At 49.3% G+C, this 27,868-nt stretch overlaps 1 protein-coding gene across 10 annotated transcripts in view; it reads left to right on the top strand.

Annotated features, from left to right (window-relative positions):
- adarb1b (adenosine deaminase RNA specific B1b) overlaps window positions 1–27,109 on the top strand; it is a 75,180-nt gene extending 48,071 nt beyond the window's left edge. For 4 of the 10 annotated variants that reach the window (XM_052082629.1, XM_052082627.1, XM_052082626.1 and 1 more), the window contains 10 exons: window positions 181–229; window positions 12,705–12,779; window positions 15,249–16,174; window positions 17,769–17,883; window positions 17,960–18,128; window positions 18,230–18,378; window positions 19,848–20,016; window positions 22,783–22,964; window positions 23,419–23,597; window positions 23,714–27,109. In XM_052082629.1, the coding sequence (XP_051938589.1) occupies window positions 12,752–12,779; window positions 15,249–16,174; window positions 17,769–17,883; window positions 17,960–18,128; window positions 18,230–18,378; window positions 19,848–20,016; window positions 22,783–22,964; window positions 23,419–23,597; window positions 23,714–23,890 (2,094 nt within the window). In that variant the 5' untranslated portion in view covers window positions 181–229; window positions 12,705–12,751 and the 3' untranslated portion in view covers window positions 23,891–27,109. Of the gene's footprint in view, window positions 1–180; window positions 230–1,440; window positions 1,660–12,704; window positions 12,780–14,755; window positions 14,760–15,248; window positions 16,175–17,768; window positions 17,884–17,959; window positions 18,129–18,229; window positions 18,379–19,847; window positions 20,017–22,782; window positions 22,965–23,418; window positions 23,598–23,713 lie in introns of those variants that run through there. The other 6 variants (XM_052082631.1, XM_052082630.1, XM_052082628.1 and 3 more) reach the window with 4 other exon arrangements.
- The last annotated feature ends 759 nt before the right edge of the window (window positions 27,110–27,868 follow it).

Raw genomic sequence — 27,868 nt, 5'->3', positions numbered from 1 at the left:
GGATGCACGTGGCTGTTCTTGAGTTGCGCTGTTGTCGGATCGAATCATTTTCTTCTTACTCAAAAAAGAACTTCTTGTTGAAAAACAGCCGAGGAATTACGCATTTACGCATTGTGCATGTATACAAAAGCTGTTGTTTGCTGATAGTTTCTCCCCCCTCCCATGTTCTCTTCCCACCAGAGTTTCCTGCTTAGCGATACCTGCGCAAGAACCAGAACTTGAACTCAAGGTGGGAGTTATTTTTGAATTAACTGACTCCGTTTAATGACATTTTTTTTATACCCGTTCCCTGTTTGAGCTGATCATTTGCCACATACTTCCTAAATCCCCGTCTCAAAAGATGAAGTGACATCATGTAGAACGTCACTTCAAATCTCAGCAGGTAGAATTAATTGGACTCTCCGTCCAAACGTTTTTTGCTTTTTGTTTTTTTTTCCTTGGTTGAAAGCAGCTGTAACCTTCTCGTACAGCCACTAGAGGGAGCCCGAGCACCACTGTGTTCAAGATAAATTGCAGTCGGCAAGAAACCAAAACGCTCCGTCGTGAGTGGTAATAATAATAATAATACATTTTATTTATAAGCGCCTTTCAAGACACCCAAGGACACTTTACAATAACAAAAAACACAAAACAATACACGGTTGAGCATGATTAAAAGCTGTCAATATAAACCATTCCAAATAATAATATTGAAAAAAAATGTTTTTGTCATGACCTATTTTCTCTTTACTTAATTATTAACATCCATATTTCATCTGTTGCGACTGGCAGTTCTTTCTTTTGCCAGGACAAGTATTGTAATTGCTCACAATTACAAACAAACACTTTTAAAATAAATTATGTTTTATTTATGCAAGTCGCAGTTCATCCACTTGACTGAATATATCCGGCGCATGGCCACATCACCAATCGTTTATGCTCATCTGTGCGTCCAACAGAACTCGGCGCAGCTCGGCTTACCATTTGGCTTTTGACGTGACCTCATGGTGGATTTGGGTGTTTCTGCATGTTAGTACCATTGTGGCACAGTCACTTGAAAGTGGCTGTTGAGCTTACACCAGCCTAGCCTCGCAAATCATGGGCAAAAAAAAACTCGTGCTATCGTGCAAATTCAGTCCCACAGTTGAGGGAGGTGCGGAATGGTCTGCTTACGGACTTGTTTTCAGTCAACAAAACTTGCTCCGTGACTTTTGTTGTTTCGTTTCACACACGGGCACTTCTTTGTTTATATACAAGTCTTTAAATCTGCACATTTGCTTTCTCCAGAATGCCACCTGGATGTCAAACTTCCACTGGTGTTGCATTAATCTCAGTCCAAAAATGTGAGCGTTCACACTATTGCCGCCTTCCTCGCTCTCTTTTCTGATTGGGCAGACGCAACCTGAATTGGGGGGAGGGAAATGAGAGGGAGAGGGAGGGATTGCCTGAATGTCATGTGGACCGAGCGGGCGCATTCGGCTGCAAGAGAGCGAGGAGCTCACGTGCCGGCAGCCGAGGCGTGATCTCGTTCGGCGCAGGTCGGAGGCGCTTTGGGCACACTGTTGCTTAGCGAGCCAGCCATGACGCTTGCAAGCAACGGCGCACACAATCAGGGCTCTTATTATTGCCTGATGCGACGCAGGTTCAAGAGGAGGCGCAAGAAACGCTCGGAACGCAAAGGTAACCCCGCCCCCCCCCCTCCGCGCTGGACGGATGGCAAACCCGTAAAGAGACAACTTGTACTTTATACTTTTATTGAGCTTCCATGTGGGGGCTGTTCTAGTGTTGACACCTTACCAAATTGCGGGCGGTGATAGTCGCTCGATAACCTGAAACGATCCCGCGGCAAAAAATAGATGACAGAAGATGAACTTTCAAAATAATCTCGGGCAACGTAGAATATGGAATGAAAGTGGGTGGTTGTTTTTTTTAAAAAAAATAGTTTAGTAGTCCAGTTTAGTAGCCTGTGCACGTCTGCTTCACAGTGCAGAGGTACCGGGTTCGATTCCAGCTCCGGCCTCCCTGTGTGGAGTTTGCATGTTCTCCCCGGGGCCTGCGTGGGTTTTCTCCGGGTGCTCCGGTTTCCTCCCACATTCCAAAAACATGCATGGCAGGCTGATTGGACGCTCTAAATTGTCCCTTGGTGTGAGTGTGAGTGCGAATGGTTGTTCGTTTCTGTGTGCCCTGCGATTGGCTGACAACCGATTCGGGGTGTCCCCCGCCTACTGCCCAGAGACAGCTGGGATAGGCTCCAGCACCCCCGCGACCCTAGTGAGGATCAAGCGGCTCGGAAGATGAATGAATGAATGAGTTTAGTATAATCTCTGTCCCAGATGAAGTTGCAATTGTGTAAAATGATGCATGCGCTGGAATGTTGTCACAAAGCTTTGTTCCGTGTCACGCGCCAATTGAATAAAGGATCAAAGAAGTATTTGGTACTCGAGCGGCGCGAGTAAATCCCTCCCAAAAGATGTGGACTACTGACATGATTACAGCTGAAGTGAAGAAGCTGAGAAACCAAGCCGGTATGTTGACCAAGAGTAGCGTTTGGGGTTTTTGTTACGTTTGTTACGTTTTGAATCGAACTAGGGAAACATTTAGCCCAGATCAGGCTAGCTTCTGTCATCGAAACAACTTGTGTCATACGCGTGAAATTCTTCTCATGTTGGATCAGGTGGACGGTCACAGTGGATGACACCATAGCTCCTTTCCCGCGGGCTGCTCCGTTTTCAGCTCTTGTTATTATTATTTTTTTTCTATCACAACCATATCATGAATGCTAACGTCGCTACGCTTGTCGCTGGAGTTTCGCAACGTGTTTGCGCTAAGCTTTCGTTTGAGCAAATTCTATCTGTGGTTTAGTGAAAGATATCCAGCGGTGCGCAATGTGCAACGCTCTTTTAAGCCGTCAACTTCAACTGAGAATTGCAGTGGACTGTGGAGTTTTGGTTTTATTCCTTAGCTGCTCCTAAAGTGTCGCCCCGTCGCAGTTGCCGTGCTGCTGTTGTTGTGTGAGTAAAGGATTCCCCTGCGGATTTTGTGAAAATAAATTCTGGACTTTGTTGTATTGGAGTGACTCAGCTTGAAGCAAGCACACTGGGCCTCTTTGTGGCCAACTGCAGGTGTGGTAATTGCTCGGCAATATTGGCCGGCCCCTCGCGTTGATAGCTGGCACTTTCCTCTCAGCGCCTCTTGGATTGTCAAGCTGGCTGCGTTGAGCCAGATAAGTCCATCGCTGCTGAGGCTGCGCCCCCCCCCCCGACCCCCCCTTTTTTTCTGTCTCAGATTCCTCCCTTGAGTCCCGTTTGCCGTGTGACTGACTACATCTATCAGCATTACACGGCTCTGTTGCCACACCTCCCTGGCCTCCCTTATCACCGGGGCACTGAAAGTGGCACTTTCTCAGCACTTCTGGGGGAGCGACAACTAAGCCCCCCCCCCCCACCCCCCCACAAAAAAAAAGTGTCACGGGTAACGTGTCGTCAGGTGGTGAAAATCACTTCCCTTTGTCCGCCGGGACAGCGAGGTCAGATTCAGTAGCCGTGATAACTGCGGCGGGCGCTTCATCAGGGGGAGATGAATGTCTTCTCGGGTGGTCCTTCAACACTTCGATGTAGGCGGGGACCAAGGTCGGCTCGGTGATCAGTCCAGTCTTGAACTTTAATGCGGTCCACACTGCTGTCCCGAACACGCGGCCGCTCGATTTTTGTTTGCCGGTGTTGCTTGAACTCTGCACGCATGGGAGGCTGCTTTTGCTGTTTTCCATATTGAAAAGATTTGCCGACTTGGAATTGACTCTTGTCCGCCAACCGTTTTCAAAACAGTTTTTGAGCATTTTGGCTGTTCTTTAACTCATTCACTTTCATGAGTGAGCATTTGTCAATTAAAAAAAAAAAATCATAATTTGGGCGGCCCGGTAGTCCAGTGGTTAGCACGTGGGCTTCACAGTGCAGAGGTACCGGGTTCGATTCCAGCTCCAGCCTCCCTGTGTGGAGTTTGCATGTTCTCCCCGGGCCTGCGTGGGTTTTCTCCGGGTGCTCCGGTTTCCTCCCACATTCCAAAAACATGCGTGTCAGGCTGATTGAACACTCTAAATTGTCCCGAGGTGTGAGTGTGAGTGCGAATGGTTGTTCGTTTCTGTGTGCCCTGCGATTGGCTGGCAACCGATTCAGGGTGTCCCCCGCCTACTGCCCGGAGACGGCTGGGATAGGCTCCAGCCCCCCCCCCCCCCCCGCCCCCCCGCGACCCTAGTGAGGATCAAGCGGCTCGGAAGATCAATGAATGAATGAATAATAATAATTTTTATCTCATTCACTCCCAAAGACGTTTTTAAACGTCTTTTCAGACTTGGTCCAGAATTGGCTGCTACTGAATGAGTTCAAGAGCCACACAATTTTGTGGTCCGTCACAATATAAGCACTAAATCCACCAACGTTTTTTTTTAGCTTTTCTTTCTCCAGAAGGGGGGAAAAAAACATTTTGAGCTTTAGCCATTCTTTACTAATCAGGATACGACCGTTGGTGTGGTTCACCAAAATACATTGGGGAGGGTGGGGGGAAGGTTGTGTCAAGAAGTCCGTCAAACAGAACAGTGATTTTTTTTTTCTTTTAACACCCAAGCTATAAAACAACAAAACAAAGAGTGAAAATGAGCTTTTGGTGGACAAATAGTCCTTTTTTTACAACTAAGAGACGCACTGCGAACGACACTGGCTCACCGCATGGCTCGAGTTGAGCGTCAGGATTTCTCCTCCACTTCACAAAGCGCGCCATCCCTTTTTTTTTTCTTGATCGCGACACACACTTTTTCAGCTCCCGACCGCAACCCATAAAAAGTTAAAAAGTTGAATTTCACTGGACGATCATGAACACCCACGCCGATCAGTTATTTAAAGAGCGTATTGTCACATGAAGCAAATGGACGTAGATATCCTCGAAAAGGTTGCGAAATCTGGAAAATCGACCGCTGTGGCTTCACAACAGCTTTGTGGTGACGGTTGTGATTGATGAGGTTGCCTTCAAATGAAACGAGTGCGAGGCAAGTCGCTGGCAGAATGCTGAACTCCAGCATCTCCTCCAAATGCTAAGTTCCTCCATGCGTCGCTCATAAATGTGCCCAGCCGTGACTCTTGTCGGCGTTGCTTTCCAATGGGCCGTGTATGAAATATGGAGAATGGGGGGGGGCGGGAGGGGGGGATTTTCTGCAATGCCTGCAGTATCTCGAAAATGAGCTTTGCAACTTGAAAAGGGGAGTTGTGTGTGGGGATGGGGGTGGGGGGGCGCCACCTGATGCGGGTATCGTTCGTCACTCGTGTACTACATAACAGTTATTGATCAGCACGTTCCACTTTCTTTCGGAGCTAAACTGAAGGCAAATTAAAAGTTAAAACATTTAGACATTTTACACAAATTATCAGATGTTGGAATATGTTCGGGGCATGTCTGCTCTGCCGCTGCATAAGGGAGGGGTGCGGTGGGGTGAGGCCATTTCAAGATTTGAAAACAACTAGGATTTTTAAAAAGAACTCTCAAATGTATCAGGATCCAGTGAGGGGATGGCAGAGTAGGAGTTCTGTGCTCCTTCTTATCTTATGAGTACCGGTCAAGAGGCGAGCAGCAGCATTTGGGAGCAACTGGAGGCGCTTCATGGAGGATCGTCTGACTCCAAAGTGGAGTGCATGACAGTAATCCAACCGAGATGTGGTCCAGACACAGTCGAGCTGAGGCCAAGCTAATCGAACAGTAGCCAACTAGCAAGCTTGCGCAAAGAGCGAAAGGTTGCGTTGGAAGGCGCCCCCCCCCCCAACCCCCCACCCCCCAAGTCACAAGATGATTTTGTAAACAAACATAATCGCAAATCAGGTCGGAGTTCACATTGCTTCTCGCATGTATTGATCTACCGCTACCCCTATTTCTTCTTCTTTGTATTTGCCAGCAGTCCGGAAGACCGCTGGCACTCTGCTGCCTCTCGCAGGTCAATCTTGGTACAACGATAGACCTGTGGTTTGGAATGAAGCAGGAAGCGCACACTTGACGTAGTGTCAGAGCTCTCACGTTTGAAACGTCGCTTCTGATGTTTGAAATTGCGACGTGTGTAGTCCACTCGAGTTCTTTCCCTTGCCCAAAAACAGGTTTTGCTCTTTTTTTGGGAGTTCTGTCGTTGCTTTGTAAGAGTTTGGATGTTTGCACACAGGTGTCGAGTATCCCAAGTTGGCTGCGTCGGGCGCTTGAGCACTGAGCACAGCAGCGGCGCGCGTTGGCGCGGCTTTGAGCACACTCGGCCGTGCACTCGGATCCCCCGCAGGCGCTTTGTCTTTAGCGGTGTCATCAATCAGAGCCGTCACATAGATTTTATGGCGCAAAGAGAAGCGACAGGCGGCCAGCAACCTTGAAAAAGAAAAAAAAAAGAGTGAAAAGAGCAAAAAAATAGATATATTTTTTTATTATTGTACTATTAGACCACACAGGCCGCAATTTCCAAATGGATGTCACACGGTGGGGCTCGTACGCTCAAGGCGCGCCGTTAAGAAAGACGCAAGAAATTGGCTGACGTCATGTGTGGCTTCCCATTCTGGCACTCACTGATTTTGACCAAAAATAACAAAACTTCTGTGATGCTCGTTCAACAATTTTGAGTTTCAGGATTGATCTTTTGAAGACATCCAAGAATCGGATCTTGACCGTGTTCGAATTCAGCCCGATTGTCAGACGTGCCTTTTGCGCTCTTAATTTCTGCCGTCTTTCTTTGACTTCGACTTCATTAAGCCCAGTTTAGTTTTGGTGTTTGGAGTGCATTTCTTGTCTCGCAGCCTTTTCACTAATCAAGACCTAAACTCCTCGGATCCCATTTTTAAAAAGCCTCCTCTTAAAAGGATGCCGTCCGTTTAGGTGAAAGGATTTTGACCGCGGCGCGGTCGGGCTGCTGCGAAGGCAAATCTTTTCTGGCAGCCTAATTCGCTCGTCATTACTTGTTCCAAATTGAAGAATAGACTCTTGTGCGAAGTGCGCGCGTGTGTGACAGGCCGGCCGACGGCGGGCGGCGGCACTCGGTGGCCTACTCTACCGTGGCCCATCGCTTTCAATCAGACGGCCAGACAGGCCCCCCCCCGGGTCACAACCCCTTCCTGTTCAGGTGCGCATGTACTCCCCATTATGGCGTATTACCTGCTCTGGCACCTGGACATGCCACCCGAGGAAGCGTGAGAGCAGAAGGGGGGATTGTTCGGACCATACCCCCCCCCGTCTTCTCCAATTTCTATTAAAATGCTGTCTTCTTTCATGAAGTAATCATGAAAGATTACTTAGATTACAATGGGTAGACCCGTTCAAACTCATTCAGTACCGGCCAAGTCTGAAAAGACGTTTAAAAACGTCTTTGGGAGCGAATGAGTTAAAAATTATTATTATTTTTTTTTTTAATTGACAAATGCTCACTCAATGATATCCCGTGTCACGACATACATGGGGGAATTGCACATCGGCAAAAAAAAACCAGAATTGGGTGTAAAGGCAGCCTCTTAAGAACAGTCCCACCCGAGTTGTGGTCCTTAAATCGGAGTGGCCGGCGAGAAAAATCAACCAATGAATGTTTCCTTCCTTCCCGTTTAATCTCGCTCAACTCACGGCGGCACTGAAAACCGCTGACTCGATTCCCTAATGGGGTATTTTTCCGGGCCAGCAAAAAAAAAAAAAAAAAGTCTTTGGGTTCTACATATTCATCACACCAATGTCGAGAGTTGACAGAAGAAGTTGTTGACGCCATTACCGCCATCCAACTCGGGTCCCCGGTCTGCAATATGAAAGTGACCTTGTGACTGCAACGTGAGCTCTCCTGGTGAACGTTTTTTGAATATGTGAAGCGTTTGCCCGGTGGGGCCGATCAGTCTGCGTTAAGACCGCCGAGAGGACTTGCCTCATAGGCGGCCTCTCTCCAGCACAGACCATTTCCCTCGGCCATTTGTCTCTGTCCGCTTTCTACCTCCTTCCCACCCCCCCTCAGGCCTCATTTTTGCACCCTCATTTTGGACTTGGATCAACTTTGATTCAGTTCTCCTCTCATTTTTGTTGCACTTACTAGAGTCCACAACGGCGAGTCAAAGTTGTGGTTCATTCTCCTTTCCGGTCATTGTTTGTTCTCTTAGGGTTGACTCGGAATTAACAAAGTCAAGAAATATCCGAGCGTCTGGAGTTATGATTGTGGACACGTGAGTCATTTTTTTTGCCCGCGCGTGAAGTTCGACTTTTTTTGACGGGGAGTGAATGAGGGGGTGGGGGGGGGCATTCATGACTGATGATACACGGTGGCTATTGATTTACTGGTTAGCGCAAAGAACCCCGCATAGTGTGAAGGTATGTCTGGAGCTCCGGCACAGCATTATGGCTCACCTGCCCTTTGTCTCGCTCCATCACTATCTCTTCGTCATGCTCCGGTGAACCGCCAGCCCCCCCACCCACACCCCCCACCCGCCGAAATGCAATCTCCCCCCCCCCCCCCCCCCCGCAAAAGCCATCAAATAAAAATTCATATTGATACTCCGGCTCTGCTTTTCGCCACCTTTTTTTCCCCCTTCTCTCACAATCAGCGGTCCACACCATGATAAATGACCGACTGTCAGATATTAAAAGTCTGGAACACGGAACAACACGTTGCCTCCTTTCTTCCCACGCGGCACCCCCCCCCCCCCCCATTTCCGGATCTTGCAGACTTCGGCGGCCGCCGCTGTGCAGACTTCTTTGTTTCGTGCGTAAACAACAAAGCCACAAGTTAAGATTCATCGTTCCAAAAAGTGGCGTCGGTTTCCGTAGTCGGCGCACAACATGAAAGTGGCAAGAAAGCTGTTGGCGGAAGTTATTTGCCGTCAGACCGCAAAGAGACCATTTTCATTTCTGACGGGCAATTAGACGCCATCGTCTCACCCGCAGCCATTTCAGCAGCCGTCAAAATGCCTCCTATCATTGTCTTTTCAAAAATGATCTCGGCCCCATTTGGATGATTCTGAGAACGAATCGATTTGTCGTCGATGACTCCTTTGGAAAATGGAGTCGTCGCTCGGAGCCATTGTTTACCTTCAAAGCCTCTCGGCAGTAATTCCGCGACGATTTTCTGGCGTCTTTCATAAAAGCGGACTGCTTGTCTTGTTTGCTCCGTCAAAATAAGACATTTGCAAACATTTGCTTGTATTTGACCGAACCGGGAAGGGAATCAAAAAGATTGGCGAGTCCCTCTTGTGCGGCCCGGTAGTCTAGTGGTTAGCACGTGGGCTTCACAGTGCAGAGGTACCGGGTTCGATTCCAGCTCCGGCCTCCCTGTGTGGAGTTTGCATGTTCTCCCCGGGCCTGCGTGGGTTTTCTCCGGGTGCTCCGGTTTCCTCCCACATTCCAAAAATATGCGTGGCAGGCTGATTGAACACTCTAAATTGTCCCTAGGTGTGAGTGTGAGCGTGGATGGTTGTTCGTTTCTGTGTGCCCTGCGATTGGCTGGCAACCGATTCAGCGTGTCCCCCGCCTACTGCCCGGAGACGGCTGGGATGGGCTCCAGCACCCCCCGCGACCCTAGTGAGGATCAAGCGGTTAGGAAGATGAATGAATGAATGAGGCCCTCTTGTGTCTTATTGCTTAAATGTTGTGAGGAGGGAGGGGGGGGGTTGTTTTTGTTTTGTTTATCACTACACAGTGTTTGGTTAATGAGCATCGGTCGGGCAAAAAATGATTTTGTAATATGCGTGAATGCAAACTTAAATTTAATCGGTTGATGGAATTAATTGATTCTAAAAAAAAAAGAAAATAGCATGTAGGCAATAAATAATAAATGGGAAGGCATCGATCACTTTTGCATTTGGCTTTTTTGTCGTTTTGAATAATTATTTACTCCTTTTTTAGTGTTACGCTTTCCATTTTTTGCATTTTTTTAAAAATTAAGTGTCGATTGACTTTGTCAGCGATCGCCATATCCGCCTGCGTCATCCACGAGCGGCTATTTTGAGCCGGCTTGAACCTTGCGACACGCCCAAGGGCAGACCTTTTTTGTCGTCTTGTGTTTTTCCAAGAGATAATGATATTCTTTGACTGGGAATAGGATTTTCTCTCATTCTCATTTTCTATCCCTTTGTTCCCCTTCACCTCGCCAAGCCGCTCAACACCTCCCCCGCCGGTCGGCCCCGGTCGGCGTTTCCCGCCATGGCGGCGGCGACAACGGCGCTCCATCGCGCCTCCTCGCCACAAGCCGGGGATGAGAGGCAAATCAAAAAGCCGAGCATTTCCCTGCAGTCTCTCTGACTGTGCCAGATTAAATTAGAGTTTTTTTTTTCATCTACTTTCTCATCTTGCTCCCCCCCCTCCCCCCCGCCTCCTGTGGCTCAAGTCAGAATTACCTGCAAGCAAGCGGTCTCGCAACCCTGTGACGCAGTTCTCATGAGTTCGTTTGCGGCAAGACGGCGCTCAGCGTGGATTCTCTTGGTCAGCTTTATGAAAAGATCCCCAAATAATCGAAAAGCTTTCTCACGTCGCCGCCTTTAACGGTCTTTTTTTTTTTCTTTTTCATACAAAAGCGTTCCATTTCGTTTTTTTTTTTTTTTTTGTCAGTGAAAGCAACAAAATGCAGTGCTGCCTTTCAAGAGACCAGCTGTCGCTTGACTGATCGTTACAAATGGTTGTGACACTCCCGCCCAACCACAGCCGGCGATGGCCTCCAATATGACATCTTGAAGACCCCCCCAGCCCTCCCCTCAAAATCCCAAGAAGGCCTTAATTCAAGCCTATTGAAAAGGTCAAGTTCCATCTTTTGGGGACCTAATCAAAGTGCCATTCAATTAAAGGCCCACGTGTGGTTTTAAAACCCATTTCGGCACCATTCACTGTCTCAAGACACCCGCACAAACTCGCGTTAGGAATCTTTTGTGAGACTCTCCCCAATGACTGCATCTGATTTCCAAGACGGCGGTCTCATCTGAAAATCCAACCCGACAGGCGCATTTGCATTGCATGCTGATGACGCCGCATCCGCGCAGCAGCAGCAGCAAGGTGTCGAGGATGGAAGGGAAAAAAATAATAATCACCATTTTAACCGTTGCCAAATACAATCAGCTTTGTTTTTTTAAAGTTTAGTTTTACGATTTTTTTTTAAGACACATTTAAATTGTTTTGAAACGCGGCAGATATCATTTATATATACACACAATATGAATAGTTTTGGGCCTAGCACAGACCCTTGAGGAACTCCACGAGTGCAATTGCTTTGATTGAAGTTGTTGAACTGCACATTCTGATAGCTATCACCCCCAAAACTTTATAGAACCCCCCCCCCATTCAGCCTATTTGTGATGACTCCCTCCTCCAACACCACCTGATTGAAATCATCGTATCAGCTGATACGATGAAACGATGATTGTTGATTGAGCTGATATCGATTGATGATTGAGCTGATATCGAATCGTATCAGCTGATACGATTCGTATCAGATTTGGACACCGTCTGATGCGGACGGACGTTACGAAAGAACACAAAAGTGACGTCCCGCGTCACATCTCCGGTTGCTGACGTTGACAACGCCGCTCGCGGGTCGAAGCAACAGATTGGACGCACTCTGCGTGTTTGTGCTAACGGGCAAGGCGACTAAGCGCCTTGTCGAACAGCGAGTGCGCCACGTGGCTCGGAGCAACCGACGGGTGGGGCGCGGCCGACTCACACTCAAATGAATCTTGCGAGTTCCGCTCGGCTGGGCCGCCCCCTCCCTCTCTCCCAATCCACCCCCCTCTCACCCCACCTTTTCATTTTCAATTAGGCCTCGGAATATGAATCTTTAATCGGGTGATAATTGTGCTAGCATATTTACTGTCACCCACCATTAGGCCAGATTAATTAGCCCATTTGGTTGGGCTTCGGCAAGTGTCTGACTGAGGAATGGGGGCAGTGATGGAAGGCGAGCGCAGCCCGACTGAAATCAGCACAATCTGCTCGGTATCGTAATGCCATCTTCCTCGCTCTTTTGTGCCGTTCGCCTCTCCGTCTTTTCATTTTTCTGCCGCCGTAACGTTACGCTAGTCGGCTGCATCAATTGGCACTCAGCACTATTTTTCCTTTTGTGTGACCTTTCAAGTTGTTCGGCTGGAAGTCAGAAACATTCTCCCACGGCGTCTTTTGAAGTTTGGTACTTTTAACGATGGCGTAGGGAGAGGGAGCAGCAAACCAGCAACCACCTTTCTGCACTATTTCAGTCCTTTGCTTTGATTTTTTTGGGCCTAGCACAGACCCTTGAGGAACTCCACAAGTGCAATTGCTTTGATTGAAGTTGTTGAACTGCACATTCTGATAGCTATCACCCCCAAAACTTTATAGAACCCCCCCCCCCCCCCCCCATTCAGCCTATTTGGGATGACTCCCTCCTCCAACACCACCTGATTGAAACGATGACTTTTGTGGCCAAAGCCCCTGCTGGGTGATTTCCCCGAGGTGATGAATATAATTTGTCGCTGTTGGGCCTCGGTCCAAATGTGGTCCGTTTATTTATTTATTTATCTTTTTAATTGCTCGGTCGCCACTCAGAGCCTAAAACTCTCTTGACCGCTTTGGAGAGGGGTCGTGAAAGTCAGCTTCTTCCTCACCGCAACTCGACACGTCTGCCGCCACTCAATGCAAATCGCTATACCCTCGCTACCCTCGAATCAGCGCGTGCGCTTTTTGTACATGACACTCAAGCCATCCGCTTGTCCTGTTCTCTTGATTTGCAGGTGCCGCAGCGCTGAGGCAGCTCTCAGGTCAGGACAAACCCGTCACCATGGATATGGATGAGGAGGAGAATATGAGTGAGTCGGCCCAGCTTTTTCGGGTCTCTTGGCTTCTCTGTTCCCGTTTTCTTCCCTTTCGGAAAAATTCTTGCTCCGCCGTTTGACTTCATCTTGGATGGACGTGTAATCTCAAGTAGTTGAACAATCAATCGGTGCTGCTAGCGAAACGCAATCGTCACTCTGAGACGCCCGCTAATTGGTTCGTAGGGCTGCCGCTCAAAAGTGTCTTAGCGTCACTTGTCCTGACACGAACCGAGACATCCAGCAGTGCGGGCGCCCACATATTGCCGGCAACATAAAAGGGAAACGTTAATCAGTACATCTGAGAGGCTTCATGGTTATAAAACTACATTTCGACTTCTTAGAATTTCCTCCTCTGAAAAATCTTCTTCTCCTGAGCTTATTGAACGTTAATTGGTAGATTGGTAGTCGCGGCGTCCGAGAAAGTCCCAGAAAGGAACGTGCGATCGAACGCGTTTGCCCCATTTGTCTTCATGAAGACTTTGAGCTCAACTGTAAATGCATTCTCAAGCAGGCTACGCACGTACGGATTTTATTTATTTTTTTTTTACGTCTTAGCTGATTTTTATTTGATTGTTTTTGACGGCTTCTTGCTCTAATCCTCATTGCCCGGTGGCAAGGTCAGCCGGTCGGGTCAAGGCCCTGCCACCAACATCACCAAATCACTCCTCCAAACCGACTGTCTTGTGGTACCAAGATTGACCTTCGGGGGTGCCAGAGGGCATCCAGACGGTTGAAAAATACAGAGAAGAAAGCGTGGTCGGAGAATAAAAAAAAGCAAAGAAGCGAGGCTAAGTGTTAGCTTAGCGGCAGACTGCCGATGACACAAACGCCGTCGTGAACGCGTGGAACCGCACGCCTCCGTCGGCCATCATTTATTTAGTGTGCGCAATCGTGTTTGAGGCTCTCTCCGGCTTTGATCTTTCGTTCTCCCCTGCCCGCCCCTCGTGCATTCATTATCCAACCGAAAGCTTGCCGTTTCGATTTGAGTTCTGGTGAAAGTGGAGCCGCTTTTACGTGTTCTTTTCTATTTGCATGTGAGTCATTGTGCTTGCAAGTCTGCGGCGCTATCCGTTGTGTGTGTGTGTGTGGGGGGGGGGGGGGTGGCTGTTGAGCAATCTGTTTTGAACATGTTACGTGCCGGTTTTAGTTCAAGCAACCATATTGGGTATTTATTATTATTTTTTTTTAATGTATATTTATTTTCTGCAATTATTGCTCCTTTCTTTCTCATGAATCAAGCGTGTCTATATTTCCGGTGATGAAGGGTGGGGGGGTGTGTGGGGGGGGGTGGCCCTTCCCGGGGGTGGCCCTTGCCTTCCCTTCCTTGAATGTCCATTTGAACCGCAAAACCGATCCCACCATGAGGACCGCATGCATGTTTTCAGAGCTCAGAAATTGCTGAACGTGAACTTTGACTGATGACTGATCTTTTGGAGTCCCCTTTTTTTGGCTCGACTTGTCTTAAGACACGCCCGTGATTGGGTCCCGATGGTCACGGCATGTCAGCGGAACACGACACCGATGAGCCTCGGGGCGGGGGGGTCGGTGTGGGGAGTGTCACACGAATGACGCCCTAATTTGGAGCTCTCTCCTTTTTGGACTAGGACATGTTATTGTTGTCAAATTTTCCTGTGACGTGTCACATTTCGAAGCTTTTTCGGATTCCAGCAGTCGGCAGAGAATCGGGTTGCTCTGCCTCATTTTGATATGTTCTCCGTTTTTTTTGTTTTTTTGTTTATTTGTTTGTTTTTGCCTGGTCCCCACAACCCCCCCCCCCCTTGCACTCCTCCCCCCGCACTCCCTCAAACCCAGCCTCCAGTCCCACTCATGCACACTGCGGCCTCTCTTTTCTCCCGAGTACCGCAAGGAGTAACCTATCAAGCCTTTGCTGAAGGATGTTATAAATGAAAATTTTTGCCAATATTCCGTCCACTTTGCTTACTGGGCTCAGTGATTATGTGTCCGAGAATATGAGTGGAAAGCTTTTTTGATGTACGGTGTCCTCCAGAGTCTGGAAAGGCACTTTTCCATTCAAATGTCCTCTTCTTTTTATTATCGTTAAATTCAACACTTAAATACTTATTACATGTGCGCGCCTAGTGTATTGATAACTATTTTTCAAAATGGCGTAATGAGTACTTTTAAATACATGAAGAGAAGGACTCGAGGAGTCTTCTTTGACTTTTGAAAGGGCCATTTCTTCACTCGATTCCTCTTTTTCGAGCCAAATCCCGAATGAAATTTTGACTTTTGTCTCGTTTTGGCTAGTGAGTTCGACTGACCCGATGCGAGGCAAGTCGGACTCGCAGCTCCCACGGGTCATAGCTTAGAACACCTCCGCCTCGATAGAGGGACACAAATCATTGGTTCAGTTCCAAAGGGGTGATCAAGGAATCTATCAATTTTGCATTTACAAGATCCTGCAACGAAGGCGTTGTAAGTTACTCTTTCTGGGCACCGCAGGTTCGAGCAGCGCCGACGTTAAGGAAAACCGAAACCTGGACAAGGTGTCTTGCAAAGAAGGGGTGGGCGTGGCCGAACAGCTCCCCAATGGAAGCGGCCCGGGCGCTCGAAAGCGCCCCCTGGAGGAGGGGAACAACGGTCACCCTCACTCCAAGTTCCGAGCCAAGAAGCGCAAGAAAACGCCCGGGCCCATCCTGCCCAAGAACGCCTTGATGCAGCTCAATGAGATCAAACCGGGTCTGCAGTACAAACTGCTGTCGCAGACCGGACCGGTCCACGCGCCGGTTTTTGTCATGACCGTGGAGGTCAACGGGCAGACCTTCGAGGGCATGGGCCCCACCAAGAAGAAGGCCAAGTTGAACGCGGCGGAGAAAGCGCTGCGCTCCTTCGTGCAGTTCCCCAACGCCTCGGAGGCGCACCTGGCCATGGGCCGGACGCTGACCGTCAACACGGACTTCACCTCCGACCAGGCCGATTTCCCGGACATGCTCTTCAACGGCTTTGAGACGCCGGCCGCGCCCGAGGAGTCCTTCTATGTGGGTTCCAACGGCAGCGGCGCGTTGAACTCCCTCGGCGAGTACCCGCTGCCGGCGCCGCCCGGCGGCAACCTCGCCCAGGCGCCGCTGCCCCCTCCGTCGGCCTTCGGCTCCCCCTGCAGCGGCAAAAACCCCGTCATGATCCTCAATGAACTCAGGCCGGGCCTCAAATACGACTTTGTGTCCGAGAGCGGCGAGAGTCACGCCAAGAATTTTGTCATGTCGGTGACGGTGGACGCGCGGACGTTCGAAGGATCGGGCCGCAACAAGAAGCTGGCCAAGGCCCGGGCGGCGCAGGCCGCTCTCTCGGCTCTCTTCAACATGCAGCTCGACCGGACGCCGTCCAGGCAGCCCATACCCAGGGAGGGCCTGCAGCTCCACCTCCCGCAGGTAAAACGGCCCCCGCTCCGGCGGCCTTTGTCGCGCTCGCCGAGAGCTTGCGTTGCGACGACTCGCCGATTGCGGCGCGCTAGCTAGACCAAACTACGGCCCGAGGGCCATTTGTGGCCCCTCATCCATTTTTCAACGGCCCGCGACGTGAAAAAAAAATACATAAAAATGACATTTGAGCGGGCGGCCCGGTAGTCCAGTGGTTAGTACGTCGGCTTCACAGTGCAGAGGTACCGGGTTCGATTCCAGCTCCGGCCTCCCTGTGTGGAGTTTGCATGTCCTGCGTGGGTTTTCTCCGGGTACTCTGCTTTCCTCCCACATTCCAAAAAACATGCATGGTTGGCTAATTGAACACTCAAAATTGTCCCTAGGTGTGAGTGTGTGTGCAAATGGTTGTTCGTCTATGTGTGCCCTGCGATTGGCTGGCAACCGATTCAGGGTGTCCCCCGCCTACTGCCCGGAGACGGCTGGGATGGGCTCCAGCACCCCCCGCGACCCTAGTGAAGATCAGGAAGATGAATGGATGAATGAATGACATTTGACATGGGCTGCCAGGTTAATTTTAAAAAAAGGGCAAAGGTGGCCTTGTGAAAGCCCCGGAACGAGAAATCTTTGATGAAAAGAATAACGCAACTTATCTACGAATCACTCGCGAATGAAGATAATTCCATTTTTGAGGCCAAAATAGTTTGTTTCATTTTGTTGTGTTCTATGGCTCATTTCAAAAGACAGCACAAATACGTGAATTTACTCTGTGGGGCAAAAAAAGTGGAAATGGAAGCAGTACATCAGTTCATCAAGACCTGTTGTGGAAATCCAAGGCGGGAAATTTTAAGCGAGCCGGTTTTGATTGGCTGTGGATGAGGAAGGCCTTTATTTGTATGTTGAGTCGGCTGGGAAATAAACAGCCCGAGTCATACATCCCACTTTTTGTCCTTTTTATTTTTATTTATATATGTATGTATATATATATATATATATATATATATATATATATATATATTTTTTTTTTTACAACAATTGGAGCAATTCACACCGGTCGTCTTCCCATTAAAGCGCAGTCGTGGGAGCCATTGTTGACAAAAGTGGTGCCGTCTCTTCCAACTTGGTTATCGTTGACCATTTTGTTCTATAAACCTTTAAAAAGTGTTTGCGAATGTTGTTTTTTTTTTTTTTACGTCAATAACCTTGTCACTTGAAAGGTAGAGGACCCTCGGCTACCAGCGGGTGAGTCCCACGTAGCGGCAAAGTCATATTTGAGGAATCTCATTAGTTTGTGTCCATCGCTCCGTCGTCGTCGTCGTCTCTCGTCTTGGTTAGCGTCATTTTCCATCACATGAGCCAGCGAGTAAAGCGCTGAGCCGGAGAAAAGTGGCCGTCGAAAGAAACGCAGGATGGATGTTCGCTTCAGCTTGAATTGGCCATTGGCTTTTTTTTCCTGTCCAATCAAGCCCCCCCCCCCCCCCCCAAAGCAGAGAATCTCTAGCACGGGTGAAATTTCTTTAAAAAAAAAAAAATTTAAAAATCAATCTTCCAATTTTCGTATCGTGTGGCAACACCGCAAAACGCCCCCCCCCCACCCCCCCCATTGCAGGTTCTCGCCGACGCCGTCTCTCGACTGGTGGTGGATAAGTTCAGCGAACTGACGGACAACTTCACCTCCCCCCACGCCCGGCGGAAAGTCCTGGCCGGAGTCGTCATGACGACAGGTAGATGACGTTGCCCGCTGGCGTGTTTTCGGCCGCTAAAAGAGTTGCCGCCACTCGGATTTGCTCTCGCGAGCAGGGACGGACGTGAAGGAGGCGCAGGTGGTTTGCGTTGCCACGGGGACCAAATGCATCAACGGTGAGTACATGAGCGACCGCGGCCTGGCCCTCAACGACTGCCACGCCGAGATCATCGCCCGACGCTCGCTCATGAGGTACCTCTACATCCAGCTGGAGTTCTTCCTCAGGTCGGGGGCTCGCCCGCGCGTGCGATTTCCGCAAAGACGTTTTTGTACGCGACTGACAATTGATTTTTTTTTTTGTCTCATTTTCTGTTGCCCCCTCGCAGCAGCAGAGAAGAGCATCAGAAATCCATCTTTGTGCCGTGTGACAAAGGAGGCTACAAGTTAAAGGACAACATTCAGTTCCACCTCTACATCAGCACCTCGCCCTGCGGAGACGCCCGCATCTTCTCCCCGCACGAGGCCGGCGTGGAAGGTCAAAAAAAAAATGTCACCGCGTTGTTTTCTTTGAGCGCAGGGGCATCAAATTCATTTTAGTCGCCGGGCCAATTTGGAGTTACGTCTTCCCTCGGGGGGGGGGGGGGGGGGGGGTCGTGATGACGGTGGACCCGCAAAATTGGACAAAAGTATTGCAAAATCTCAACGTGATTTATTACGCATGACAATTTGACATTTCGGGACACATTTTAACCGGTTCGCGGGCCACATCAAATGACCTGGCGGGCCAGATGTGGCCCTCAGGCCTTGACTTTGAGACCTGTGCTTTAGTGCAATATATTTTCACGGGTAAAATTGTCTTGTTGACAATTAACGTAGAATTGACGAACCCATTTTTTTAAAACAGTGCAACAATCAACCAAGGAATTGACAACTCATTGATTGTCAATCTTATTTCAGGAAGGAAAAAATAGCACAATGGGCTCTTTTTAGACCCGGCGGGCCGCACTTTGCTGGACCCAAGCGGCGTGTTTACAATGCACCCTCGTTGAAATCTTTCCGATGGCGTCTTCCGCAGGGTTGGAATTTAATTAGAAATGTGCCGCGACGTCCTAATAGGCATTCAACATTCATGAAGAATGCGCACTTTTGTTCGTCTGCGTCTATCAAGTCTTTTCCCCAGTTGCCCCCCCACCCCCACCCCCCGCCTCACTGTCTGACTCATTAACCCCCCCCCCCTATTTAGTTTTCCCGTGGCACGCGCCAGCCTGAATGGGACAAGCGCTCGCACATTCAATTAGCCGATGAATACGTGCTATAGGAAACATTTAAGAACCAAATATTGTCGCCATTTTATTCCGACAGCCTGTTTTGTGTTTTGACTTGACATCATCATTCTTTTGCTGAATGTCCTTCAATAGCAAATGCAACAAGGCGGTTGGGCGGAGGTGGGGTGGTTGGATGGGGGTGGGGGGGGGGCGGGCTGTCAATCACAACACACATGAGCGGAAGTTGTCATTTTTACGTGCGAGCAGATGCTTTCTAATTGGTTGTCAGTTTGCCACTTTTAGGTTAGCGCTGCGCCGCTAACACAAGCCGATTGCTGGCGTGTTTCATTGGCCCGGGAGCTCATTTAATTGGACAGTTCAAAGCTGTCAAGAGGACACTTTTTTTTTTTTTTTTCTTTTTTGGTTGACACTTGATAGCCGGGGGGAGAATTCACTGGAATAGCAGCGTTCCACAGGGGGTACTTGGAACGAAGGTAGACTTCAATGAAAATGTGACATCACAATTAGAGTAAAGGAGTAAAAAAAAAAAAAAAGTGGTTGTTTTTGACGGCAGCAATCAAAACGCACAGATGGGACAAAAATGTCTTGTAACGTGCCGGGCCGAAAAACGAAAGTGAATTTTCTGCGAGTCCAGTATGTGGCTCTGGAGCCAAACGCCGCGTTCCTATTTGTAACCTGCGAGCTTTTCCTTCTTTCCCGGTGCTTCGGCGGCCTCCAGATCAAGGAGACCGACACCCCAATCGCAAAGCGAGAGGTCAGCTTCGGACCAAGATCGAATCGGGCGAGGGCACCATCCCCGTCAGGTCCAGTAACACCATCCAAACGTGGGACGGGGTCCTCCAGGGGGAGAGGCTACTCACCATGTCCTGCAGCGACAAGATTGCCAGGTCATTCATTCTCCTTCCCCGAGTTCGTTCATTCATTCATTCATTCATCTTCCTAACCGCTTGATCCTCATTAGGGTCGCGGGGGGGTGCTGGAGCCTATCCCAGCTGTCTCCGGGCAGTAGGCGGGGGACACCCTGAATCTGTTGCCAGCCAATCGCAGGGCACACAGAGACGAACAACCATTCGCACTCCCACTCACACCCAGGGACAATTTAGAGCGTCCAATCAGCCTGCCACGCATGTTTTTGGAATGTGGGAGGAAACCGGAGCACCCGGAGAAAACCCACGCAGGCCCGGGGAGAACATGCAAACTCCACACAGGGAGGCCGGAGCTGGAATCGAACCCGGTACCTCTACACTGTGAATCCCACGTGCTAACCACTGGACTACCGGGCCGCCCTCCCCGAGTTCACTTCTAATCAAATCCTCTCCGACCTTGAGGGAGGAGCCTTCGCTCGACACTTTTACGCTACGGGTCATGTGACGCGCGTGCGGCTCAAGCTATTGATTTCTTTTGCGGCATTCCATATTTTCAGCGCACTTTGACATGCAAATCGTGGCTCATGCGAAAAGTCACATTTCTGAAAAAGGAGGCAAAATTAGCGGCAAAATTAGCGGTAAAAATAGCGGACGACGCTAGCGCAAAAAATCCACGTCAAGTTGGCCATCGTTAGGTCGTCCGTGCCAGGCCAGGCCCTCTAAATTCTCCTATTTTTTTTTCCACGAGGTGTCCGGGGACGACGAGCACACTGATAGACATAGCCCCGTCCTTGCGATATATCGGGCACGCCTACCTGGGTTGTTTTTAGTCTCTGCCGGCGTTCAAGGCGACCACGTGGCATGCTCGTGATGAAAGGAGGCCGCCCGTCGCCAAGCAAACAATCCCAAGTTCTCCATAACTCTTTCCCCGGGATGGGAATACCTTGCCTCAGTGCACCGAATGATTGGACGCCAAGCGTGCGCTTGATGAAGGACACGTCTGCGGTGTTAGCGGCCGCCTTCTTCGTGGCTACTTTTTTTTTTTTTTTTTTGTCTGCGCGCCGCTCCTCCAGCTTGCTGTACTCGTGTTACCGATTTCACTTTTTTTTTTTTTTTGGTGGGGGGGGATCTAAGTCAGTAGAGGGCAAAATAGCTTTGCAAGGCTGAAATAATAGCAGGAAAACAACACACTCAAGGAAATGAGTCGCGATTGATTGGCTCCTTAGCTCGTGCGACGCTGTTTGCGCAAAAATCTCTTTTTGGGCCTTCACTCGAGAGCCAACGTGAAAAACGTCGCCCGTCTCCATTTTTCTATTTATTTCTTTTTTCTCTATTTATAAGTAATATGATGTCCCCGAGCCTGCGTGGGTTTTCTCCGGGTAATCCGGTTTCCTCCCAGGTTGTTGGTCTCTGTATGCCCTGCGATTGGTTGGCAAAGCGCTTGCCCGCCACTATGTGAGAATCAAATATTTGTAATCTTCAATCGAGCGCTCGGACGATTATCTAACTGTGTTGTCGTTTGTTATGATCAATAAACGGCCATAAAAAAAAAAAAAAAGGCTGTTCATCAACCTGAGCAAACTTGGAACGTTAGCACGAGATCAAATAGATATGAGCCCCCGCTAAATAGGAGGCAGAGCTTTGTTCTTAAACCCGTGTAAGGACCTGACTTCAATTTTTTTTTTTTGGAGTCCCTTGTTCCTACTCTGCACATTTGAGTCCGGGCGCATTTTCTCTTTTCCGAGCGAGGTGGGAGTGTGACGCTTCGCAGAGCGTGTCAATGGGAAAATGACGAGGGAGCGACGGCTAATGATACAGCACAGAAATACGGGGGATTTGGGAGGGGTGCGGGGGGGGGAGAAATTGGATCCCTCCGTAGGATCGTGTGTGACACGTTGCCTTGGCCTGTGGCGTCATGTGCTCATTTATCGTTCGCGTGTTGCCCTTCAGCGGCCATCAGCGCAACATATTTGGATCTTTTCTCAACTTTATAACCTTAAATGCGCCCCCCCCCCCAAAAAATGAAAAATGTTCTCACTGCGGATCGGCTCAAGGTTTATTTATTTTATTTATTTTAGCGGCCCGGTAGTCCAGTGGTTAGCACGTGAGCTCGCCGAGAGCTTGCGTTGCGACGACTCGCCGATCGCGGCGCGCTCTAGACCAAACTACGGCCCGAGGGCCATTTGCGGCCCGTCATCCATTTTTCAACGGCCCGCGACGTGAAAAAAAAATACATAAAAATGACATTTGAGCGGGCGGCCCGGTAGTCCAGTGGTTAGCACGTTGGCTTCACAGTGCAGAGGTACCGGGTTCGATTCCAGCTCCGGCCTCCCTGTGTGGAGTTTGCATGTTCTCCCCGGGCCTGCGTGGGTTTTCTCCGGGTGCTCCGGTTTCCTCCCACATTCCAAAAACATGCGTAGCAGGCTGATTGAACACTCTAAATTGTCCCTAGGTGTGAGTGTGAGCGCGGATGGTTGTTCGTCTCTGTGTGCCCTGTGATTGGCTGGCGACCATTTCAGGGTGTCCCCCGCCTACTGCCCGAAGACAGCTGGGATAGGCTCCAGCACCCCCCGCGACCCTAGTGAGGATCAAGCGGCTCGGAAGATGAATGAATGAATGAATAAGTTATTTTATTTATTTATTTATTTTATTTGTTTATTTCAGGGCACGCGCTATTTCTTTCCACATGACCACGAGTGAATGAAAGTCCCCCCCCCCCCCCCCCACCCACCCATCCCCCCATTCTATTTTCCCCACAATGCCAACGTGATGATTTTCCTGGTGCAGATGGAACGTGGTGGGCATCCAGGGCTCCCTGATGAGTTACTTCACCGAGCCCATCTACTTCTCCAGCATCATCCTGGGGAGCCTCTACCACGCCGACCATCTCTCCCGAGCCATGTATCAGCGCATTGCCGATATCGAGGACCTCCCCCAGCAGTTTGCGCTCAACAGACCCTTGCTCAGCGGTGAGAAAAGGCATTCTCTCTCTCTCTCTCTCCCCCCTCGTTAGCGGGGTTCAGATATTTCCACGTCTGCCGCGCGATCGGCGGCTCCCCTGAGCTGACATTTACCTCGTGGAATTTGAACGGAGCGTCGACCTTTGCCGAGGCTCTGATGAAGATTTGAAAACAAATAATAGGATCTTCAAAAGAATTCTGAAATGTATCGGGAGCAGGCAAAGGGATGCCAGAGTAGGAGTGATGCGTAGCAGTCAAGAGGGCGAGCAGCGGCATTTTGGACCAACTGGAAAGGCTTCTTGGAGGATCGGCTTACTCCAAAGTCAAGTTTGTTACAGTAATCGGGAATTATTCCGTTGAAATGTACTGCGGATGAATCAAAATGATTGCTCCGTTCATCTTGTGAAAACCGTCAACGCAGTTGTCCACAATATTTGTTTTTTTTGGGGGGGGGGGGTTGTAGGAATAAGCAATGCGGAGGCCAGGCAGCCGGGCAAAGCGCCCAACTTCAGCGTGAACTGGACGGTGGGCGACCAGGGCCTGGAGGTGATCAACGCCACCACGGGCAAGGACGACATGGGCCGAGCCTCGCGCCTCTGCAAGCACGCCCTCTACAGTCGCTGGGTGCGACTGCACTCCAAGGTACTCGCCTCGACGCTTTTTTTTTTCTACTCGTGCGGCACCTGCTGGGGGCAAAGCACGTTAAGTTGATTTTCTCTGAACGGTCTCGCCCGTCTCCCCCCCCCCCCCCTCCCCAGCTGTCTTCTATCCTGCGGATCAAGGCGCTCAAGCCGGCCTCGTACCACGACGCCAAACAGGCGGCCGCCGAGTACCACGAGGCAAAGCAGGCGCTCATCAAGGCTTTCCACAAGGCCGGTCTGGGGGCCTGGGTCAAAAAACCCAGCGAACAAGACCAGTTCACTCTGGCCTCCTGAGGGAACCGCCGGACCGAGGGAATCCCAAGCCGCCCCTCCCCCCTCTCCCGCCCAGAACCTCAGAAGATGGACCCGTGTTAGCAGCCCCTTTGCCCGCCTCCCTCCCTCCCGTATATTTGCACGCACTTGCAGCTGTTAACTCGTGGAAATAAGTGTGCACAGTTCCCCCAACAAATGGAGGAAAACAAAAACAAAAACCAAATCCCAACCCCCCCATCTCATCAGGGTCACTCCTTACCGGACTCACCTCATGAAATTGTCTGCTTTTTACGTTTGCTTTTAATGGCGGGATTCCCCCTGTACTAAAACTGGAATCCATGCAACTTTTATTTTGATTTTATTTTATTTTTTAATGTGGTAGATAAACGAAAGCGTAAGTTGATGTTTTCTTTTGGACGGTGCGTTTCATGCCGGGGTGCTGCATGTAGTCAGTTCAGGGTTTGCCCCCGAGACGCCAACGACCGTAAAATCCGAGTTTGTCTTGTAAACGACGTTCAAAATCCGGTCGTAATTCGTCATTTGGATCTTAGCTAGCTAAGTTATGCTCACAACTTTTGGACAAAAAGAGTGTTTTGGAGTTGTTGTTGTTTTTTTTTTTTTTTAGATTGACCTTCATGTGTACTTCAACATTCCTTATTGTTGCGCTCGTGAATGGACGTGCGGATGTTGACTCGAGCTGCTCGCAGTTTTCGGTAGTCCCGGCCTGGGTCCTGGCTGGCGGTCTGGAGGAAGTGGATTTTCATTTGCATGGGCGGACCCGCACGGCACAACGCAACGCAACGCATGCAGAGAAAGAAAGAATAGGAAGCGTGTGCGCGTGAATGAATTGCCAGCATCTTCCTCCACAGGCAGCTTTTAATCTGTGTCTCTTTTCTACATTTCTGCTGTTGGTTGTTTGGGTTGACGGGGAAGAAGTCGCTTTTGTTTTCATAAGGCGGGGGCTTTTTTGTAGATTCTGGATTCTAAAAACAAAAAAAAAAGACTAGGGAATGGATTTTTGTTTTGGGGGGGGGGGGGGTGGACAGAATACTGATGCAGATATTTGTTTAAAAAAAAAAACAGCACTAAACAGCTGATATTTTTACGTAAGAGTATGAAGGTACACACGTACTGTCGGTGAAATGTATTTAAGAAGTACTCACTATGCAAAATGGCCCGTTCCAGTGTTGTATTTATCGTATGCTAGTTGTTGACGTAGGCGTCATTTGTAAATGTTGTCACTTTGGACTCCACGCGCGAGAATTTAGTCGGGTGACACGTTTGGGGCGTCGAACACTCCCCCCCCCCCGCCCCCCCCAGTTTCACCGACCCGAACCACTTCTGTTCACACGATGTCCTAACTAAATTCTCAAGTCGCAGCTGACTCATACGATTTCGATAAGAGCCGCGACTGTCTTGCTGTTCCTCTTTGGTCCTGTAGGTGTCAGTAACCGGTGCTTGAGAGGTTGTTGTTTTTTTTAATTTTTTGTTTTTTTTTTGACAGGCTCCAGTCCAGATTTGCACAGTGCCATTTGCCAGCTTTAAATCAGGCCACTTAATTGTCAACTGGAGGTTATTTGTTGCAACACGAATTTTGAGTCAGGATCCCCCTTCGGATCGGAGGGTTAGCAAAGGCCTGATTGTCGGATAGAATATGTGGACCGATTATCCTGTGGTGTGCGAAGAACTTTAGCGATTTCCATGTAAACGATGGGGATGGTCGCCGCTAAACGAGGTGCACCGGGTCAATCGGCATTCCTGCTCAGTGATTGCGCGTGGGGGGGGGGGGGGGGGGTGCTCAGGTTGCGGTACGTACACTCTGGAATCTCCGCCAAAGATGATGTCGATTTGCGTGCGTCATCAACTCAACATTGTTGATGATTCTCACGCTGCACGTTTTCATTGGGAGGGGGAAGAATTTGAATTGATGGGAAACCCTCCGATTCACGAGCGACAGGCAGCAGGCTTGCCCGTCAATCGCGTATATAATTCACGCCCATTGAAATGCATTGGGGCGGGGGGGGGGGTGCTTTTTTCTTAATTTGACACACCACAAAACACTCGTTAGCAACCCTACCGAATTTGAATTGAAACAAAAAATTGCCAAGCACATATAATGATGCCGTTCTCGCCGCTCTTGTCTGCCGTGGGCGTGGCTGAAACCTCTCGCTCGAGTACCACTGCTATAACTCGTCACCGGAATCCATTCTGCCGGGGCTTTGGTGCCATCTTGTGGCGTGTCGGAAAGAGCGCACAAACAAATACAAATGGGTGTTTTGTTGTCCCGGCTAAATGGGAAAGGCGGGGCTTCGCTGTGACGTCATCAAGTTTGAAAACATCTGTCGTGCATTTTCGAACCCGCCCTCAAGATCACCGAATGACTTTGTTTTTGTAAATAGTCAACAGCCAACTCTGTTGCCATACGAATCCCCTGAATTTTTACGTTTTTTTTCCTTCTTCTTTCCGTATTGCGCTGCGGCAGTTGCAGGCTTCATCCCCTTTCCCGGCCCCCCACTTGTCGTCATAGCTGACCAAAACGTAACAGCTGGCATGTGTGATGTCATAAGTAGCGCGTGTCTCTTTCCCTCCGGTGTCTGCGGTTGTTTTGTGGAGTCGAGAATCGCGTCAATTGAGAATCTTCCAGAACTGAATGTAAAGAGGACAAAAATGTGGGATGCTTTTTCCAAGATGGCAGAAGAGCGTAGGACTGTTCACCAAAGTGACATGCAATACCCCCTCCCCCACCCCATGTCTGCTCTGATGTCACTTTAATGCCCCCCCCCCCCCACACACACACACACTCCAGGTCCCAGTACGCACACTTTGTTGTTCTTCAGATGTCTCCACGGAGCTCTTTTGTACATAAGGACTGGCTGTTTGTCAAGTTGTCTCCTTTTTTCTTCTTTCGACTGCACTGAAGATGTCAACCGATGATGTCATAAGAAACCGTCCCCCTTTCGGGTTCGGCAGGGAGAGACGACGGCAGCGAGAACTAGACTGAATTCTCCTTGCACCTCCACTTGTAAATTCTCACTGATGCTCAGTGGGCCCCCCCCATGCCCCCATGTGTGAAATCCCCCCCCACGCCCGGCAACAAACTCTACAGTACAACCTTGCATGTATTTACCAACGCTGCACCTCGCATGACGATTAACTTTTAGAAGGACTCGTGTAGGGAAGAAAAAAACAATTATGAAGATAGAGACATGAAAAAAAATGAATAAAAGAGTTCTTAGTTTACTGTTGCATGTGTTGGCCGAGTGTTTCTTTACATTGTGTCCGTCTTGGCCTCCGACAGTCCAAAAATCAGGCATATAAAAGAGGTCCATTTATCGATCGGTGCTCGCAAAAGGTCACCAATATTTTTATTTTTTTATATTTTTTATATTTATTTATATTTTTTATATTTTGAGCCTGGTGACGACAAAATCCACAAAAACTTGGGGTGGGTGACCGGATGTGAAGACGCCATCGCTAACCTCTGCCTGTCACGTCGCGTGTCCGCCAGCAGGTGGCGGGTTTTCTCCCCCGCCATCCGCGCACCTGTCCGTAATTTCGGGCTGATTACCCTCTTTTATTAAGAGACTCCGACAGTCATCTCGCTGCCGGAGAATTCCTCGCCGAGCCATTATTCGCTCTCGCTATCTATTTGCGCTATTGCTATTTGCCTCGTTGCATACTTGCCTTACGACCTATACTTGTTGCCCACTTAGTTCGACTTTCGATATTTCGTATTTTTATACTATTTCCACCAGCGCGATTATCTCCTCGCGTCTGCTCTAGCCGCGAGCGTTTTTCTGTTTGTTTCCTGATCCTTATTTGATCAGCGTTTTCTGTTAATTTCCTGATCCTTATTTGATCAGCGTTTTCTGTTACCGTTTTTCCCTGTCGGGCTCTTTCTGTTGTTTTTTCGTTCTGTCATTAAAGACACCTTATTTTGTGACAATTCTCTCTCTTGTCTGCTTTACCTGGGATCCAACTTATTTAATTCATTTGTTC

Source organism: Hippocampus zosterae, chromosome 12, assembly GCF_025434085.1.
Source record: "Hippocampus zosterae strain Florida chromosome 12, ASM2543408v3, whole genome shotgun sequence".
Taxonomy (NCBI): domain Eukaryota; kingdom Metazoa; phylum Chordata; class Actinopteri; order Syngnathiformes; family Syngnathidae; genus Hippocampus; species Hippocampus zosterae.
This window is presented reverse-complemented; position numbering and strand designations above follow the sequence as displayed.